Source organism: Acytostelium subglobosum (assembly GCF_000787575.1).
Source record: "Acytostelium subglobosum LB1 DNA, scaffold: scaffold9, whole genome shotgun sequence".
NCBI lineage: Eukaryota > Evosea > Eumycetozoa > Acytosteliales > Acytosteliaceae > Acytostelium > Acytostelium subglobosum.
In genome coordinates, this window is record NW_012236524.1 from 517,507 (window position 1) to 535,432 (window position 17,926).

The 17,926-nt window shown below is 42.4% G+C and overlaps 8 protein-coding genes across 8 annotated transcripts; 3 read left to right on the plus strand and 5 right to left on the minus strand.

The window, feature by feature from the left end:
• Window positions 1-309: 309 nt before the first annotated feature.
• SAMD00019534_051170 (hypothetical protein) lies at window positions 310-1,209 on the plus strand (the record flags this gene model as incomplete). The annotated part of the gene is made up of 5 exons (XM_012899588.1): window positions 310-375; window positions 445-569; window positions 650-769; window positions 846-1,000; window positions 1,100-1,209. The coding sequence occupies 5 exons, from the start codon at window positions 310-312 to the stop codon at window positions 1,207-1,209; spliced, it is 576 nt and encodes a 191-aa protein (XP_012755042.1).
• A 197-nt stretch (window positions 1,210-1,406) lies between these two features.
• Window positions 1,407-3,578, minus strand: SAMD00019534_051180 (hypothetical protein; the record flags this gene model as incomplete). Its single annotated transcript, XM_012899589.1, has 2 exons — window positions 1,407-3,293; window positions 3,369-3,578. 2 exons carry the CDS (start codon window positions 3,576-3,578, stop codon window positions 1,407-1,409), a joined length of 2,097 nt encoding a protein of 698 aa, XP_012755043.1.
• Window positions 3,579-4,228: 650 nt separating this feature from the next.
• Window positions 4,229-4,766, plus strand: SAMD00019534_051190 (hypothetical protein; the record flags this gene model as incomplete). Its single annotated transcript, XM_012899590.1, has 2 exons — window positions 4,229-4,241; window positions 4,420-4,766. 2 exons carry the CDS (start codon window positions 4,229-4,231, stop codon window positions 4,764-4,766), a joined length of 360 nt encoding a protein of 119 aa, XP_012755044.1.
• Window positions 4,767-5,223: 457 nt separating this feature from the next.
• Window positions 5,224-5,537, minus strand: SAMD00019534_051200 (hypothetical protein; the record flags this gene model as incomplete). Its single annotated transcript, XM_012899591.1, has 2 exons — window positions 5,224-5,350; window positions 5,467-5,537. Coding segments are annotated over 2 exons (198 nt in total), but the record flags the coding sequence as incomplete, so codon positions are not given.
• Window positions 5,538-6,380: 843 nt separating this feature from the next.
• On the plus strand, window positions 6,381-7,739 carry SAMD00019534_051210 (hypothetical protein; the record flags this gene model as incomplete). The annotated part of the gene is made up of 4 exons (XM_012899592.1): window positions 6,381-6,730; window positions 6,789-7,098; window positions 7,353-7,476; window positions 7,516-7,739. Coding segments are annotated over 4 exons (1,008 nt in total), but the record flags the coding sequence as incomplete, so codon positions are not given.
• A 931-nt stretch (window positions 7,740-8,670) lies between these two features.
• Window positions 8,671-10,137, minus strand: SAMD00019534_051220 (hypothetical protein; the record flags this gene model as incomplete). Its single annotated transcript, XM_012899593.1, has 3 exons — window positions 8,671-8,832; window positions 8,910-9,963; window positions 10,040-10,137. The coding sequence occupies 3 exons, from the start codon at window positions 10,135-10,137 to the stop codon at window positions 8,671-8,673; spliced, it is 1,314 nt and encodes a 437-aa protein (XP_012755047.1).
• A 395-nt stretch (window positions 10,138-10,532) lies between these two features.
• SAMD00019534_051230 (hypothetical protein) lies at window positions 10,533-15,399 on the minus strand (the record flags this gene model as incomplete). Its single annotated transcript, XM_012899594.1, has 4 exons — window positions 10,533-14,642; window positions 14,716-15,047; window positions 15,120-15,290; window positions 15,363-15,399. 4 exons carry the CDS (start codon window positions 15,397-15,399, stop codon window positions 10,533-10,535), a joined length of 4,650 nt encoding a protein of 1,549 aa, XP_012755048.1.
• Window positions 15,400-16,250: 851 nt separating this feature from the next.
• SAMD00019534_051240 (hypothetical protein) lies at window positions 16,251-17,160 on the minus strand (the record flags this gene model as incomplete). The annotated part of the gene is made up of 4 exons (XM_012899595.1): window positions 16,251-16,340; window positions 16,435-16,618; window positions 16,726-16,917; window positions 16,994-17,160. 4 exons carry the CDS (start codon window positions 17,158-17,160, stop codon window positions 16,251-16,253), a joined length of 633 nt encoding a protein of 210 aa, XP_012755049.1.
• Window positions 17,161-17,926: the final 766 nt, after the last annotated feature.

Here is a 17,926-nt window from a genome sequence, read left to right on the forward strand (position 1 = left end):
CTGGCAACCTCAACTCACTCCTGGATAGCCAGTGAATGACACGCCACACTCCTCAAGGGCACGAGAAAAAGTGAAAGTGTGTGTTTGTATGAAGGTAGGTGTATGTTGTTGTGTGTGTTTGATGGTGATGATGGTGAAGGTGGCGGGGCTTCCTTCATTTAGTTGTTGTTAACCATTTATTACATATATAATATATATATCACTTTAATCAAACATACATTGTCTGATTGAAATCTATAAACATACAAACAATCAAATACAGATCATATACAAACAAACACAGAACAGATAGATAGATAGATAAATAGAATGAACCTACCACAACAGAGCAGCCTACCAATGAATACATTGGATGAACCAGTTTATAAGACCATTGTAGGTATAGATTGGTCATTAGATACTGCGATAGAGATCTCTGTCTGACATATACATCGATAATTATAGCTTAGAGATATCAAGACTGTTGGATATAAGTTATATCATGTTATATTGCCTCGTGGAAATGCTGTTTCAGTACTGAGGGACTGGGACCTTTGGGGTCCATTGCTTCTATGTCTTCTAATGGCAATGTAGGTGTTCAGGCAACGCGATACCAAATCTATATAGGCGCTCACTCATCAATCAATCAATCAATCTCAAACACAAACAGTATGCTTAGTACATCTGCAAAGGACGATCAACGTGCACTGGTATTCGCTTTGGTGTTCGTAGTTGTATGGGTAGGCGCAGGTGTAGTAACAATCAATGCTCAACTACTTGGCGGTAATCTGTAAGTCATGTCATGTCATGTCATGTCAAGTCGAGTCAAGTCAGGTGACCTTGATACTAACAACCAACACTTTTAGATCACTGTTTCAGAGTGTCTGTGTTCTAGGCTACTGTGTCTTCCCATTGACAATAGCAACATTTGTCATCTGGGTCGTTCAACTCTTCATTCACAACCTGCACATTCTGATCAAGTTGCCAATTGTTGGAGGATGTCTATTCTGGTCAACCTTTGGTATGTCTCTCACTGACGATATAGATAGATAAGGACAGACTTGGACAGCACCACAGCAACAATGACTAACATATCAATCACCATCTACATCAACAACAGCATCATATGGATTCTTGGCATCATCAGTTCCACCCAGTCGAAAGGCATTGGCAGCATATCCAGTGTTGTTGTTTTATGTCTTCATTGCATGGATGGTAGTTGTCCAGTAAGATAAATGATCATTGTTCACCTGAGACTAGGAAGATGAATATGAAGATGAATATGAAGAAGAGATCAAGAAGAAGAAGAAGAAGTTGGACATTATCCATCAACAAACATTGCTCGCGAGCAGCCTTATCCATTTAATGGTAAATTAAAGAAGCCAACAACACTTGTTGGCTATCGTTGTAAACACCCTCAAGCAGCCTCATGTACCCAGCAGTGCACTGGATAGCTTCTGTCTACGCTCCACCTCACTCTTTGAATAGAACATCTGGTTCTTCTTCCTGGTCTGCTCCAGCTGTCTCTGCTCTGCCATTTGTATATTGAGAGGAGGTGGTTTGAACTCTATATAGTTTGGCTGCTTTTGCTGTGACTGTGACTGTTGCTGTGGCGGTGACTGTTGGTGCGGCTGAGTCTGTCTCGGATACACTATTTGGTCTATCTTTAACAAGAGACATACGACATCAATGACATTGCGCATTGTGAATAACTTGGAGCGATAGGTGTCGTAGATGCCATGATGTGATGGGTCGATGAATGGTGTGGTTGTCCTTGTTCGCAAGTCCAGATTGATGCCCTTGCCATCATTGTCGTCATTGTTATTGTATTGATGTAATAGATCGATGTGAAGTGTTTGTGATCCACTGTTGAGCAGCAATATATTTGACAATGATTCCAATGCTCTGGCCATCAACTTGTTTGCCATAATATCGAATACATCCAGTCCACTACTATCTTCCTTATTCTGTTGTTGTTGTCTCCTAAGTTGTTTGGCGATTGACAACTCAACTGATTGAGCTCCGGGAAGTATGAAAAGATCCTCAAAGCAACATTTGGCCACGCCACATCCAGTGACGAATGAGCCAACCTTGTATCTTAGTGTCAGGGGTGTAGTGGCCACGAGCATTACTGTTGCCATCATTGGTTGTTCGACCAACTGACCATCATCACGTGATATTATTCCGCTGAATTGAACCTTGTTTGACTTTAAAGATGACAGGCTATTTGAGTTGATGTCTAACAGTGTCGCATGTTTCATTCGTCCAACAAAGTGTTTCTTGAATGATTGTTGCCAACTATCATCATCACCAGTATTAGGATTGGTGACCATGTTGGTAGTCTGATGTAAGATGCTATTCAATGATTTGATGTCCAGTCCTTTTGAGATCACTCCCATCAATTGCTTGGAGACATTCCTTAAGACCATCATTGGCCTGCCATTGATGGGGCCACCATCATCACTAAGTATCTTCATTGATGTATCATCAATGTTACAACTCGATATTACAACATCCACATTGAGCTGCCGCAGTCTTCTAATCTTTGACATTGTGATATCCTTCTGCTTGTCCAACAATTCATTCATATGTTGTGATGAAGTGAATGAGATGGCTGTTGTGTCTGCAATCTTTCCAGAGTTGCCATCACCTTTTGAGTTGTCCATCTCCAATGGCTCATTGATCAATATAATGGACATTGACTCGCTAGTCTTGCATGTCATGTGATGATGATGGTCAAGGTCCAAGATGAAAGAGTTGAGAATGAAAGATGACTTGAAATGTTTGTTCGATGATTGAATGATTGGAGTGATGATGACCTGATCTCTAAAGTTGATACGCTGTCTCATTTGTTGTGATACTGTTCTCTTGTTGTACATTGCCATCATCATACCAGAGACGACATCAGCCACCTCACTAGCCTGTTGTTGATCCTTGAGCTTGGTATATATCGATGAATGAACTGTTGAGTATAACAATCTTGGGTCCACATTAATGATCAACTCTTTGATCTGATCACTTGACATTGCATCAATGTCTTCAGGTTTGAGTCGTTCACCATCATCACTGTTGTTATTCATCAACAATGATACACGACATGATGATAACATTGGTTCAATTCTCTTTCCAAGCTTCTGAAGTGCATAAACTAATGATATTGGATGTATGTGTCTATCTTCAATCATCTCCATTGCATCACGAGATAGTCTCTCAATCAGTAATACAAGTTGACAACCTCCATCATATGCAACGTACTCCAATGATGTCATTGTTCTCTTGATTATATCACTGATTGGATGATCTAGCTTGACCAACTAAGTGGGTAGTAAGTAGGTTGGTTAGTAAGGGACTACTCATTGATTGAGCAAGTGAAGCGAAGTTATGTATACCTTTAGTATCTCTGATGCTTTATTGGTAAGTGTTATAGAGTCTGCTGACTGTTGTTGATCACCTCCATTGTGGTTACTGTTGGTATCATCATGACTTGGTAACATCATTTGGAATGTACCGTTTAGACCAAAGCATGGTTTGATCAAGGTGGACAATGTTGATAATGCAGTTACAATCACATCAGCTCTCTGATTGGACTCAATCACCATTGAGTCCATGTTGATTGATACGTTTGATATTTGTTTGTGAACATATAAACTGGCCGAAAGTATAAGTAATCTCTCAAGGGTCATTGACCTCGCCAAAAGGAGTTGATTTCATCAGTATGACTCATAATAGGATAGAAAGAAGTTCAAGAATATTAATACACTCAACCTATTGAATCAACTTAATATACTATTTGTTATTTAGTTTAGTTTATTTGAATAATAAAGAAGGAGGTCGGAACTAGTACGTGTTGGTCAGACTGGAAGTTCATTTCGGATGGTCGGAGGACATCGGGAATGTGATTTGTCGATTAATCTATTCCCCGAAACGAATGATCATTGCTAGCTATAGTGATCAATCCCAACACTCAGTGCTCACCCACATGGATCACAAACAATTTGTAATACAGGATAAATTGTTGTTTGATTATAACCAATCTATCAATATTTATTAATAAAATAATATAAAATATTAATTGGATATGTAGACTAACTGTCTAGTTGACATTACTACAACCAAACATTTACCATGGTTTTACATTCCATTCAATTATGATATCATAATGTAGAATGTTTCCAAATTCATTACTATTTATTTAAATCATATCATTTGATTGATAGACCAAAATTACCAATATCCAGATATCCAAATAATGACTCTAATCAGTAAGTATTAATAGTTGTAGAAATAGAACTTGTTCCAATATATTTACAAAACAATTCAAGGTTGTCTCAAACATCTCAGTGTTGGTGCTTCTTTAGCAGGCTCCAGATCTGGTGGACATCATTCCTCATCACATCAGAGCTCTACCAATTACCAACAACAATCCATTAATACTTTTAGTTCAGGTGGGTTTGGATTCGGAGGAGGAGGGTCAGGAGGAGGATTTGGTTATGGATATGGTGGAGCAGGAGCAGGAGCAGGAGCAAATGCAGGAGCAGATGCAGGATCATCTTCTTATTCATCATCCGGTCCTGGTTCAAAAGCAGCTGGGTATGGATACGGATACGGCGGATACGGAGATGGAGGGGCAGCTGCAGCAGCAGCAGCGGCGGCAGCAGCAGCAGCAGCAGCAGCAGGGGCAGCTGGAGGATATGGTTATGGTTATGGTTATGTTAATGGATAAGGTGGCTCGGGAGCAGGATCAAATGCATGATCATGTTTGTATTCGTCATCTGGTGCAGGTGTAGATGCGAATGGGTATGGATACGAGGGAAGGACCAGAAAAATAATAATAAATAAACTCTTTGGCACGATGGGCCACACATCACAACCATACCATGATCAATCATTTGGAATATCTCTCGATCTACACGACCAATCAGTCCATCATTCATTCAACGTGTCTATCTAACTGCAATACATCAATGAACATCTTCCAATCAACTTCTATAGACTCGTCTTGTATTTGATTGAATTGTTAGGTCACAAGTATGTTGTTGGTTTTGATTCATTTGCTTCAGTCATATCATATATACATACAATCAGAAGTATAGGAGTAGAAAGATGCTGTACAGGTAGTCATTCATTCATTTTCCATCATTCAGCACAGTTTACAGACATATATGACATCACCTCGAGGGTATCCATATTGTGCTGCGATCGTAATAATGAAGTATAGTTATCACTGATGACCAGATTGGTTCACTTATCCGTTGTGCTCTTTGTTGTTGTCTGGCTGCTTGTTGATGTTGTTGTTGATGTTGGTGTCTGTGTTGATGATTGCAAGGTAGCCTCTCTTTCCCTTTTCAGCTCATTGGATACCTGTCTCAATCTTGTTTGTTGTTCATAGTCGAATGAAATCATCATCATCATCATCATCATCATTGGTCTGATTTTAGTATGTCTGTCTGTCTAACATCGTGTCTCAATCAATCTTGTCAGCCATACCCATCATTGAATATGTAGTATCCACTTCCTGCACCAATGAGTACAGCTCCAATGAATGGCAATAGTCTCATTATTATTGTTTATATTATATTATATGTTGTAGAGTGAAATCAATGTGAAAGAATGTTTGAACAAACGACAAAGAAGAAGTTCCAATTATTCATTTTTTGTTGTTATCCCATAAAATTGTGGATACTCGTTGGCAATGAGGTTTGGCTTTTGAACAAATGTAGCATTACCTAATGGTGTGATCACTTTAGTTCACAGTATTACCAATATATATTGAGGACCCATTCAACACACCTATAGAGAGCAATGTATCTACTTCGAGCGTCTTCATTCAATGTTAAACGTGAACCAAAAGAAGGTACATTTTACATCCCTATTCCCAACCTTAATAAAACATAAACTTTAACAAAGATAAACAAAACACATAAATAATGATCAGATGATTGATGTTGGAAAATAATAATTAGGTCTGAAATTAAAATATGATTCGGTTCGATTCAAAAACCAATCATAGTTCTCAAAGGATCGTCATTGGAACATGATAAAGTGATGGAGTTGTCGAGTACTGTAACGAGGAATAATCATCATACTTGGTCGTCGTTCCCACTCTGATGGGCAACAACAGAATCCCAATCTTCCAGACCCACACCTTTGAAGTTAAAAGATGAAAGAATCATCATGCGAGTCGTGATTATGTGTCATTTCAATTATTAAACGAACGACAATCTAGACGACGAATATAAATATATACAACAACTTATAACTTAATGTTGATGTATAACAGTATCAAACATACACAAACATATATATACAAATAAAATGAGCAAAGTATGTTATGTTGTTGATTGTGATTGTTAGGGTCTTGAGATGTCCGTCTACTCACTCGCTCACTCATTCATTGTTGATTCAAGTTAAAGTTCGATGATGTAGAGAAGGATGAAAAGGACATGGCAGCAACACAGAGTCATAGACACTTTAATGAATTCAGTATCAAGAAACAGATGCTTGCTTCGATTGCAGGTGGCATGGTAACTGCAATGGCATTGACACCACTCGATGTTGTAAAGACAAGATTACAGAATCAACCAAATGTAGCTACTGCAGCTGCTGGTACAATATCAAACGCAGCATCATCATCATCACACTTCTCTGGAACAATCGATGCCTTAATCAAGATATCAAGGAATGAAGGTTTACACACTCTATGGCGTGGACTGACGCCTTCATTCTTGATGACAATACCAAGTACTGCAATGTATGTTACACTTTGATCAAAGTGACACACTGACGACTGACCTCCACCTACATCTTAGACACTTTACAACATATGAGTATTTTAAACAACATATAGAGAGGTACACGGACAAGGACAATGTGTATATTGCACCATTGATTGCTGGCTCACTTGGTCGTGTCGTGTCGGTCACAGTCACATCACCTTTCGAATTGATTAGAACAAATTTACAAGGCATCACTAATAGGAAGACATTACACTTTGTTCCATTGATACGCGAGATCGTTGGCAATGTTGGACTTACTGGTCTGTGGCGTGGTCTGTCTCCTACACTCATGAGAGACGTTCCATTCTCTGCCATTTACTGGTCATGCTACGAAATAATCAAGGTGAGTGAATGAGCGAGCGAGTGAGCAAGTTAGTTCGTTGATGTTGGAGTAAATACTAACATACATCCATCAAACCAACCATTGATTCATTTTACATAATCAATCATTGGCATCATCGGCATCATCGGCATCATCGATCAATCATACATCTGGCTCCACTCACTCAATCAATCATTCATTCGATCAATGTTGGCAACACAAACACACAGAATAACTTGTTGGATCGCTATAGTATCAATATCACATCGGAACATAAGAAGCGTGCTTCTCCTTTCTATATCAACTTTGTCTCTGGAGCAATGAGTGGATCAATTGCGGCAGTGGTGACAACTCCAATCGATCTGATCAAAACACGTATACAAATGACTGCTCAACTGAGTAACAATCCATCGAATTCAACATCATCGACATCATCAGCGGCATCCAAATCAAACCAAAACAACAGTATTATTAGTAGTAGTAGGAATAGGACATCAGCAATTTATCATGCTAAAGAGATTTACCGAGAGGAGGGATTGATGGGATTCACAAAGGGAATGGTTCCAAGGTTGGCAAAGGTGGCCCCGGCTTGTGCCATAATGATCTCCACCTATGAATGGGTAAAGTCAGTCAACTTGGATGAGTTGGCAATGTCCAGTATCAAATAAACTAAATATCATTTACTTTGGTACCATAAAATATATTGGCAACTACTTTGTTACCTTCCAAAGTATACTTGTTCTATGTCGACATATTTATTCCTTGTTTCAATCTTGGGAGTTTTCATACAAAGAGGTGATTGGTATTGAAAATTGTTATGGCTAATCATGTGATTTACTCTATTGACACTTCACTTCTTCACAGAGGGAAAAGAAAGGTTGTGGATTCTGGATGGAGTAGAGGTGAGGAGGAGGAGGAGGATTTGGGAAAAGTTAAGGTACATTGAGAGTTGAACTCATATTTACTTCGACCCTAGAGGAATTGTATTATTAAACCGGAGCCTCGAAGTAAATATGAGTTCAACTTTTTCTTTATGGTACAACTTAATAATAGGAGTTTAGATCTGTAAAATGGTATTTATTATTTTTATTTTTCAGATCTATTATAATAATCTTCCCCTCAGACAAACAATCATCCTAATAAATAGTTGTACCATAAAGAAATAAATTAAATTAAAAATTAAAGTATAAATAATTAATTAATATTAATATTAATCAGAGTACCTTTGTGACAGTGGTCCTAGGTTATAGTTGGAATTGTCATATTACCCTACGGTCTAGGTAAATAAGGGTTCAACTCCCAAGGTACCAAACTGTTTTTTCCCTCCTCCTCTCACTTCCAACATTTCTAATAACATTCTACTGTAGATTACTTTGACACTCACCATAGTATACCAATGAATACTCTGGCAATTACTTTTAATCGATCAGAGAGAGACAGACAGATGTAGTGTTAAAGGGGATATAACTGTTTGTGTTTATTACATTGTACTGCAGTGTTTGAGGCGTGCTTTGTGGACAGACAATGTCCTGAGCTCAACCTCTTTGGTGTTGTTGCATGGCCTTGGCAGATATCTGTTTGGCCTGTCTGGTCCTAGCTGGACATTGACAGGACATTCAATACCTTATCATGTTTGGTCCACAAGTGTTGAGCACACTGTTGACACACTCTAACCTTGTCCACGTATCCAATAGCCTTGGCTTCTTGATTGCAACATCTTGCGCAGAATAAGTGGCCACAGTTCCTACAGTGATGCTGGTGAAGTGAAGAGGGAGATGGAGTTAGTTGGTCGTCCCACATGGATATGGACAGGTTCCAAGACCAACACTTACCCTTCTCTTGAAGAATGTAAAGATGGACAGACAGCTGTGACACTTGTATGTCGAGTCATCGGGATACCATAGTGCCATGCCATTCTCTGCCTTGTTGGAGTTGAGTTCATCACTCTGTTGTGAGTATTGTGAGTGGCCAAGTGTGGACTCTCCATCACATCCATGTGGACTCGCTGGATGATTGTTATCGTGACGCTGTTGATTGTGATTGTGATTGTGATTATGATTGTTGTGATTTGGTAGTTGATGATGAGAATTGGACATTAGGAGTGATCGACGATATGCAGTGGTACATTGCTCTTGCACTCGACTCTTGACAACGTTTAGCAGTGTGCTGTAGTCCTTGACAAAGACGTCCCACTCTTGTCTGGTCTCCTTGAGGTGCTCCTTTGCCTCCTGCACCTGATAGTGCAGCTGTTCGACGCGGGGCTTGATCATCTCGCCAGAGTACTCGAGGGAGTTGCGCGACTTGTTCAGCTTCTGCTCCTTTTCCTTCTCCTTCTTGTTGGACTCGAGCTCCTTCTGCTTGGACTCGAGTTGGATACCGCGGATGCCCTGTACCCATCTCCACATCTCGACCTCCTCCGAGACCTTGAATGTGTACGTCCTTTGTTGTGTATGTACATTGAATATCCACTCCTGCTGTGTCTGTTGTTGTTGTTGTTGTGTGTTCTGTTGCTGTTGCGCATTGTCCAGTTGTTGTTGCTGCTGGTTGCTGCCAAAGGCAAAGGAGCCCGACATAGAGAATGGTTTGCTCATTGACGTCGATAGTGCCGCGCCACTGTGATTTAATTGTTGTCTATTGTTGTTTCCATTTTGTTGTTGTTGTTGTTGTTGAAGTGAACTTATATCAACAGATATTGATGTGGCAGATTGATTGATCTTTGTCGTAGTGATTGATGATGGTGTAATAGTCTGACTGTTCCTATTTGAGTTGTTGTTGACCACTGGTCTAACATGAAGTATCAACGTCAACAGTATACTGCCTTTCAGCTCAGTCTTTGTATCATTGACATAGTACTTGAGTGAATCGCCTTCAATACAGAACCATCTCCTACACAAGTTGTTGTTCAAGATTAATTGAATGATAAGATTGATTGATTGATTGATAGACTCGATGAATGACTTACTTTTTCCAACTCTTGTATATTCCACCTTCTTTGAGAAGGTAGCCTTGTAGTTGAGTTGATGGTGAGCTCTGATATGGGTGGATCGTTGTCCTGTCCATTCTTAAGAAGGTAGTCTATCCCAAAGAATGAGGTACTCATGCACTCAAGCAATCGTCTCGTCTCGTATCTATCTATCTCTCTTTGACTTCGACCGAATGACTAACTGATTGATTGACTGATTGTAATGATGGTATATTAATAACTTATTGTTCGTTGTTGTCCCTGGTGTATCTTTGTATCACTTGTAGTCTCAAGCGAATGGCCCCCACACCCAAACAACAATGCGACGATTTTGATCAATCAAGAGTTTTGATCATAATTCGAATGATTTTGCGTTTTCCTTGGAATTCGAGGTCTCCGATCCTTCCCGAATGGGTTGTCTCAGAGGGTACCTGGCACACTTTATTCTTATTATTATTGTTATTATGGTTATGGTTATTGTTGTTATTGTTTGTTATTGTTGTTGATCATGTTGTTGTTGTTCTTGTGGCTGTACCTGTGGCTGTGCTTGTGGAAGCTTCTGTTGCCAGTTCAACTGGTCCTTCTGCTCGGCTGGGGCTGCTCCTGCTACTCCAACTGGCTTTGGCTTCTTAACATACTTCTCTTTGTTGTTGTTGCCTGGTTGTTGGGGAACATGTTGCTTCTTTGGTCTGTTGTCATTGAGAGTATGAACATTTCCTGGTTGTCTAGGTTGTTGTTGTGGCATGTTTGGTTGTCTTGGATGCTGCTGTGGAGCACCTTTGCCTTGTGGCTTATTGGGCTTGTTCTTTTGGGGCGCTGATCCTGCGGCTGCTGCACCTGGATGTGGTCCACCGGGAGCAGGTGGATATCCATGGTTTGGAAGATGTGGGAACATTGGTGCCATCACTGGTGGTACTGGCACTGGAAAGTACATTGGGTGAGGAGGTGGAGCATGCATAAACATAGCTGGATGCTGGGGCGGCTGTGGCTGGGGCTGGTGTTGCGCGCTTTGCAGTGATGCTTGGATCATCTGCATGAGGGGTGGGGGCTGCTCGACCGGCTTGCTCTCCTCTGCCGCTGCGGCTGGTTGGGGTGGCTTGTTGAAGAAGCTGGCGATTGGAGGTGATGCAGGGGGATTTGGAAGCGGGGAGCTCTCAAACATTTGCTGCAAAAGCTGCGAGGCACCTTCAGTCTGCTTGACCTCTGATCTAGGCTTCTTCTCCTTCCTCTCCTTGTTTGGCCTGTTGTTGTTGGCAGGTGCCTGTTGCTTGGATAGGCCAGGTGGTGGGGCAGTAGCCTTGTTGTTGTTTTGTCTTGGCTGCTGTTGGTGTAGCTGCTGTTGTTGTTGCTGCTGCTGTTGTACTTGTTGATGAGCGTGATAGTTGTTGTGGGTGGTGTGAACGCTTGGGTACTTCTGGCCATAGACGACCAACTCATCCTTGTTGAAGTTCTTTGTGTACTGCTCTTGGCGCTGGTAGTAGTTCTTCCTCTGTTGTTGTCTGTAGAACTCCTCCTGTTGCTGCCAGGTCAAGTTGGGGGGCATCTTGTCCTCCCTATTATGCTGCTGTTGTTGCTGTTGCTGCTGCACAGAGAGATGCGCACCTCTGCCATTGTTGTTCTGCTCCAGCTGGACCTTCTTCCAATGCTCGTATGAGTCCACTCTTGGCTCCTTGGTGCGACGCGCGCGGTAGTTGACGTTGGCAGTGGGCTTGGACAGGTTGAACAGTCTGGTCTTGGAGATGCAAATGCCACGCTTCTCTGAGCAGGTGCCATCGAGATTGGTGCCACTGAAGCACTCCTGGTCGAGGATGACGTCCACCTTTTGGTCCTGCACCGAGACCACGGTACCGTACAGGCCAAATGGTATGTTGCCCTTGTCGAGCATCGTGACGACGCGATCACCCATGTTGAATATCTTGGGCTTCTCGGCCATCTGGAAGTTGGCCAGTTGCTTGGCGTGGTTGTGGTTCGACATGAGCAAGGGACTGTTGACCGCATTGCTGTTGTTGTTGTTGCGCTGCTGTTGTTGCTGTTGCTGTTGCTGCATGGCCTTGGAGGTGGCGTGGCGCTCCAACGAGATGATCGACTCGTAAGAGGCTGGCTCGATCACAAACTCTGGAGCGGCCTTGGCCACCACGGTGATCTTCTCCTTCTTGGACTGCTCGAGATAGTGCTTCTCGATCCTGGTCACAGTCTCTTGCTTCAGACTCTGTGTGTCGCACGGCACCAGTCGCTGCTGGCGTATCTTGGTCTCCCTCATGAACTCCTCGATCTCGGCGATGAACGCTGCACGCTCAGCCTTGTCGGGGATCAGTGACGAGTAGTCCACATTCTTCTTGCTCGAGTCGGTTGAGTGCAGATCGAGGATATCATGTATGATTGGGAACTTCTCCAAGTAGCTCTTGATCAACTCGATCGCCTTGGAGCTGTACTCCCATCGCTTGAATGAGTTGCCGTTCTTGTCGTTCATTGTGGTGCCACGACAGTATCCCATCAACTGCTGCTGTCGGCCCGTGTACTTCATGTTGAGACCAATGTCGGCGGTGGGCTTGTCGACAAAGAGCGCGCCGGTCAACAGCGAGATTTGGACAGTGGTCAGACCCAGCTCCTTGGCGACGACCTGCAGCGTGTAGTAGTCCTCGACCTCGCGGCTGGCACACTGATGGCCAAACTCCATGTCCAGACTGGACACCTTGAGCTCCAGCTCCAGCATCTGATCGTAGTGATGCAGCACGGTTCCGATCGCTCCAAAGTTGTCCTGGTTGATGTAGATCACCTGCTTGCCAATGGGGAAACGCTTCTCAAAGGGCAGCTCCTCACTCTCCTCATAACGCGAGTCGGCCTTGACCTTGTCGTAGGCGACCATCAGCTGCAGGGGGAAGTGCTCAATCTTGTCGTTGTAGCGCTTGACCTTGCGGCCTCCGACCTCTGCGTCGACACCGACCAGGCGCACCACGTGCACTAGCACGGTCGACTGGATCAGGTCGCGCACGTTCATACCCGAGCGCAGGTAGTCCATTGGGATCTTCTTGATGTCCTCCATGTAGGAGATCTTCTGCACGGCCATGTACTCGATGGTGTTGTCCGCTGTGATGTGCTGGTTGCAATCGGAGAAACCAATGATCTTGGCCTCAATGTGGTAGGGCCAGTTAACGTAGCACTTCTTGCCAATCAGGCTCTTGAGCGCGATGAGTGACGACTCGACGGGCAAGGGCGGGTGGATGACGATGGACTCGCGTCTGCTGACCGAGCCCCACACGTTGGTGTGACCGTGCATGTACTCCCAGTCAAAGTCAATCGAGCCGAATGTTGGGAACCCGCTGGGCGAGTTGGGTCCGCACAGTACACCGTCACACAATCTGAATGGCTTGAGACTGTGCTCGTTGAGCTCGGGCAGAACCACCTCTTCCATGTTGGCTGACGACCTGATCAAGTCGTCAAACAGCTTTCTGTTGGGCGACTCGACGTCCTCCTCGAGCTCGGCATCGTGGTAGATGATCCACGCCTGGCGCAGCGTGTTACGCATGCGCTCCTTGGGCGTCAGCTCGTAGGTGTCCTCGTTGGCGGTGGCGTCCAGCAGGCGCTGAAGGTCGGGGAAGCCAATCATGGCAATACCATCAAAGTAATGGCTGTCCCTGGTGTCCACCTCGAACGTCTTTGGATAAAAGTCGGCGATCGGTGAGTTCTCGTCGACCATCAGAGGGCGGTAGGCCGCGGGCAGCAGGTAGGCGCTCTGCGGGGGCAGCACGCTCATCAGCTGCTGGTAGGGGGTGACGGGCGTGCCTGGCTCAAAGTTGAACTCGAACGACGACAGGTCGGTAAAGTCGCAGGCCAGTGGCGCAAAGTAGTATGGGTAGAACCAGCGCCACGAGATGCAGCCGTGGTGGTAGTAGTTGAGCACCCAGAGCAGGCCCTCGAGATAGGACTGAAGGAGGCCGTGCTTGAACTCGGCCATCTCGTCAAAGTTCTCGGGGAAATCGTCAAAGTACTGGCGGTAGTAGGCGTTCTTCCATGCCTGCTGCGCGTCGTCCTCCTTCTCCTCGTCGGCAAAGTCCATGTCGGAAAAGTGCTGCTTGATGTTGTCGATGGCTTGACGCTCAGACTCGAGGCTGGCCGAGTCTTCGTCGCTGGACAAGTCGTCCACGTCGTCGTCGTCGTCGCCGCTCAGGTTCTGCTGCTTCTGCTCATACACGGCGATCTTGTTGAGGAAGAGCTGAAGGCGATCCAAGTCGATCTGCGCGCTGTCCGTCAGGTAGCCGCCCAGGTCCGGCAGCAGGTCCTTGTAGATCTGCATCACGTGGTTGAGGCCGTTGTTTGATATCTCGCAGAAGGGCAGATGAGGCACAAAGTCATTGCCAAAGATGATCATGATCATAATAAAGTCGTCGATGATGCACTCCAGGTCGTAGCCAAACTCCAACGCGTCATTCCTCATCTCCAAGTCCAAGTACTCGCGCAGCAATGACACGTGCAGCATCTGGAAGTCCAACTTTCTCTTTGTCGGCTTGAACGACACCTCCTCTCTCAGGATACTAAAGTGTGGCTCATGTGTTACCAACGCCAGCAAGATCAAGTCTGCATCCAGACCATAGATACAATGGGACTAAGTATAGATAATGATTGTGATGTGTAAGTCAACGTATTCAATCAATCATTCAATCAAATATAATACATACTTGATTAGGGTCCCAATCAGGTGATGCCTTGTTCTTTCTAATGTAGTCGATGATCTTGTGCTCACCCTCGCCAGGGTTCTCGGGTCCCGAGAAGATGATCTCGACCTCGCGCCAACTGAGATCCTCAGATATCTTCTTCTTGATGAAGAACTGCAGACTCTCACTGAGGTTGTACATAAAGTCCGTGCCCGGAGTGATGGCTGCTCTTGAGAAGATGACCTCTGGCACCTCCTTTCCATCCTTCACCATCTGTTCCTTTGCCTTGTTTTCCAGAAAGACTGACAAGAATCTTCTTTGTCTCTGTTGATTTAACTTTGATCTTGGTGCAACGCCTAAGTCATTGATTGGTTAGTTATGATTGATTGATTGATTGATTGAACGATTGAATGAATGAATGAACATACCATCGATGGCCATGTAGAATAACTTGGTTGGTCTGATGATGTGAAACAGTTTGTCGACATAATTGCAGACCTTTCTTATCAGGTCTTCCTCGGAGAAGGACAATACTCCTGAGCCCGTGATCTCCTGAGAGCACGTGTGAATGATTCCATTCATATCTAAATACAAGTTGTCTGATTGATTGATGATTGGATGCGAAGGTATAAGTGGCTGATCATTAGGTCAGTATGCCTTGAGTTGCATACCATATTCAGGTGGTGTAGAGTTGACAAGATTCTGCATGATCTGAGGGTATCTCTCGGATACCCATCTAAAAAACCTAGGTACTCCCATGTCTTAATCTTCTTCTTCTAGTTGATGTTGTTAATGCTTATTGCTATTGCTATTTATAATAATGTTGATATATATTGTTGTTGACAGGTTATTTGATCACTGAGATCGCTCTTTGTCAAATGATTGATGTTGATTGATTGGTTGACTACTTGTTTGTGTCTAGTATGCAGCTATGCTGGTGATATTCTTCTTCTTCTTCTTAATTGTTATATGTAATTATATTACTCTCTCTGTATTTCGATTGTGGTAGTTGTTGTAGGACTATGTTTGTCGTATGATGATGTTATCGTACTAAATAATAATGATAATAATACGTGTACACTCCTCTACTCCTTGTCACCTTCACTTTCTAAATCTCTCTCAAACTCTATCTCTCTCGTCTCTCTTCTCTCTCCTATTATACACGTATCTGTCCTATTACTATGCATATATATATACAACAATATATATAAATATTATATGTACAGTGAGTAAGTAAGTAAGTGTGATTGAAATGAATTCAACGCATGTTCGACTTAATGAAGTGCAGAGTGAGTGTGAGTCCTCTCCATGAATGAAAGAAAATAAGGTGAAATAAAATTATTCAATGTTTGATCGTTTGATGGATTATTTGATCAATATTGGTGTTATTATTATCTTGTGTTCTTCCATCTTTATCCATCCATTGGTAATCAATAAGAATGAATATATAAGTATTATTTAGTGCACTAAATCATTTATCCATTAGGTTTTAAAATTAATAATACCATGTTCGGTTGGTATTATTCCATTTCAGCTTCAGTATTAATTAATTAATTAATCTAACTGAACCATGTAGATGGATTGAATACTGACCAAGCTTGCTTTGGCCTACTGATCATATGTTCTGGTCTGGTTCTCTCATTTGCGGGCTTAAAGTTGATTAATTGATTGATTGATTGATATTATTATTAACGAATTGAATTAATTAATTAATTCCAGGATGATGGCTGAGAGGATACATACCCTGAGTAATAATGTAGAGTTTGGAATAAGATTGAGATCCTTGAATGTCAACTCCAGGTCTTGTAATGAGAATGGTGTGTCATTGTTATCTGTTACCAAGATATAAGGTGTAGCACCATCATTCCTCTTGCCATTAATATAATAAATAACCTCGCGGAGTCTATCATCATAGGCAAACTGGCCTCTAAGTTCATATCCATTTAGTAATACAATGGTTATATCACTTTGATGGTAATGTGACGCATGTTAGCTCATGGATCTGGATGGATTGATGGACGGATGGATACCTACGTTCTCAAAGTTGATTGTTGTGTGGCAATGTAATTGTTTCTCTGTTGCTCTCTTAGTGTCTTGAGCTCGTCTTGTTGTCCCTTCCTCGCCACCATGTAATCTCTGTTCGTCATTTCATCTCTGGTCTTGGCAGCTGGCTTTGGTTCTTGTTTCTTTGGTTGTCCACAAGCATGATCACTTGGGAATCTATGTCTTTAAGATTGATTAATTGATTGAATGAATGAGTCAATGATGTAGTGATTCCAGGGGAGACACAGATATGACATACTTTAGACAATGATTCTGTTTACACTTGTCACATACGACAGGTACAAGTTCTCTGTTTAGACATCTATATGCATTACAAATGTAACTCTTTGGTTTGGAATTCTTGTTCTTGCTATTGTTGTTGTTGTTGTTATTGCTGTTGTCATTGTTTTGTTTACAATCATTCATTAGATGTTTAGCCAATGATGCATCTAATTCATCCTCTCTTAATACAATGAATATCTCTCCACAATCTGGACAGTGATGTGCCCGTCTATCAGTTGGAGTATGACGTTGACAATTGTGTGATTGAGGTGTCTGATGCTCTTGACAGTACTTCAAATGACAGTAATCACATTGAAAAGGTAAGAAGTCTAGAGAATAGAGCGAGTGAGTGTAAGACAAGGACCTTGTATGGCTTGGTTGTTGTAGTCTGATTGATTGCCAATCGTTTGTTACCTAAGTGATTGCATTGTTTAACACCACAATGAGAGCCCAAGTGAGGAAAGTCCATTGTTTGTAAGTTAGTTAGTTATATATCTGTATAACAAGTAGTAATAAATGAAATGAGAATGGTCATTGGGATGTTTAATATACTTTGTGATGAGGGGGAGATAACGAATGAGGTGGTGATTTCGGGGTTGTGATGAGGGAATGGTCGCCTGCTTTTTGATTGATTGTTTGACTTCAAGGCCTAAAAAGGTAATGTGATCACACACAACGTCGTGTTGGGCAAGATAACAAGTGACATGTCCAATCAATAAATCTATTAATTATTCTCTCCATTCCTCAAGATCATCAATTCATTCGCTCAATCAATCAATCAACTTAATCATTAATCACAAACACAAACACAAATTGGTGATTCACTCTACAACTACTTGGATAGAGATAACTATTAATAATAAAAATATTTTTTAGATCTTTAAGATAAGATTTAATAATAATTAATATT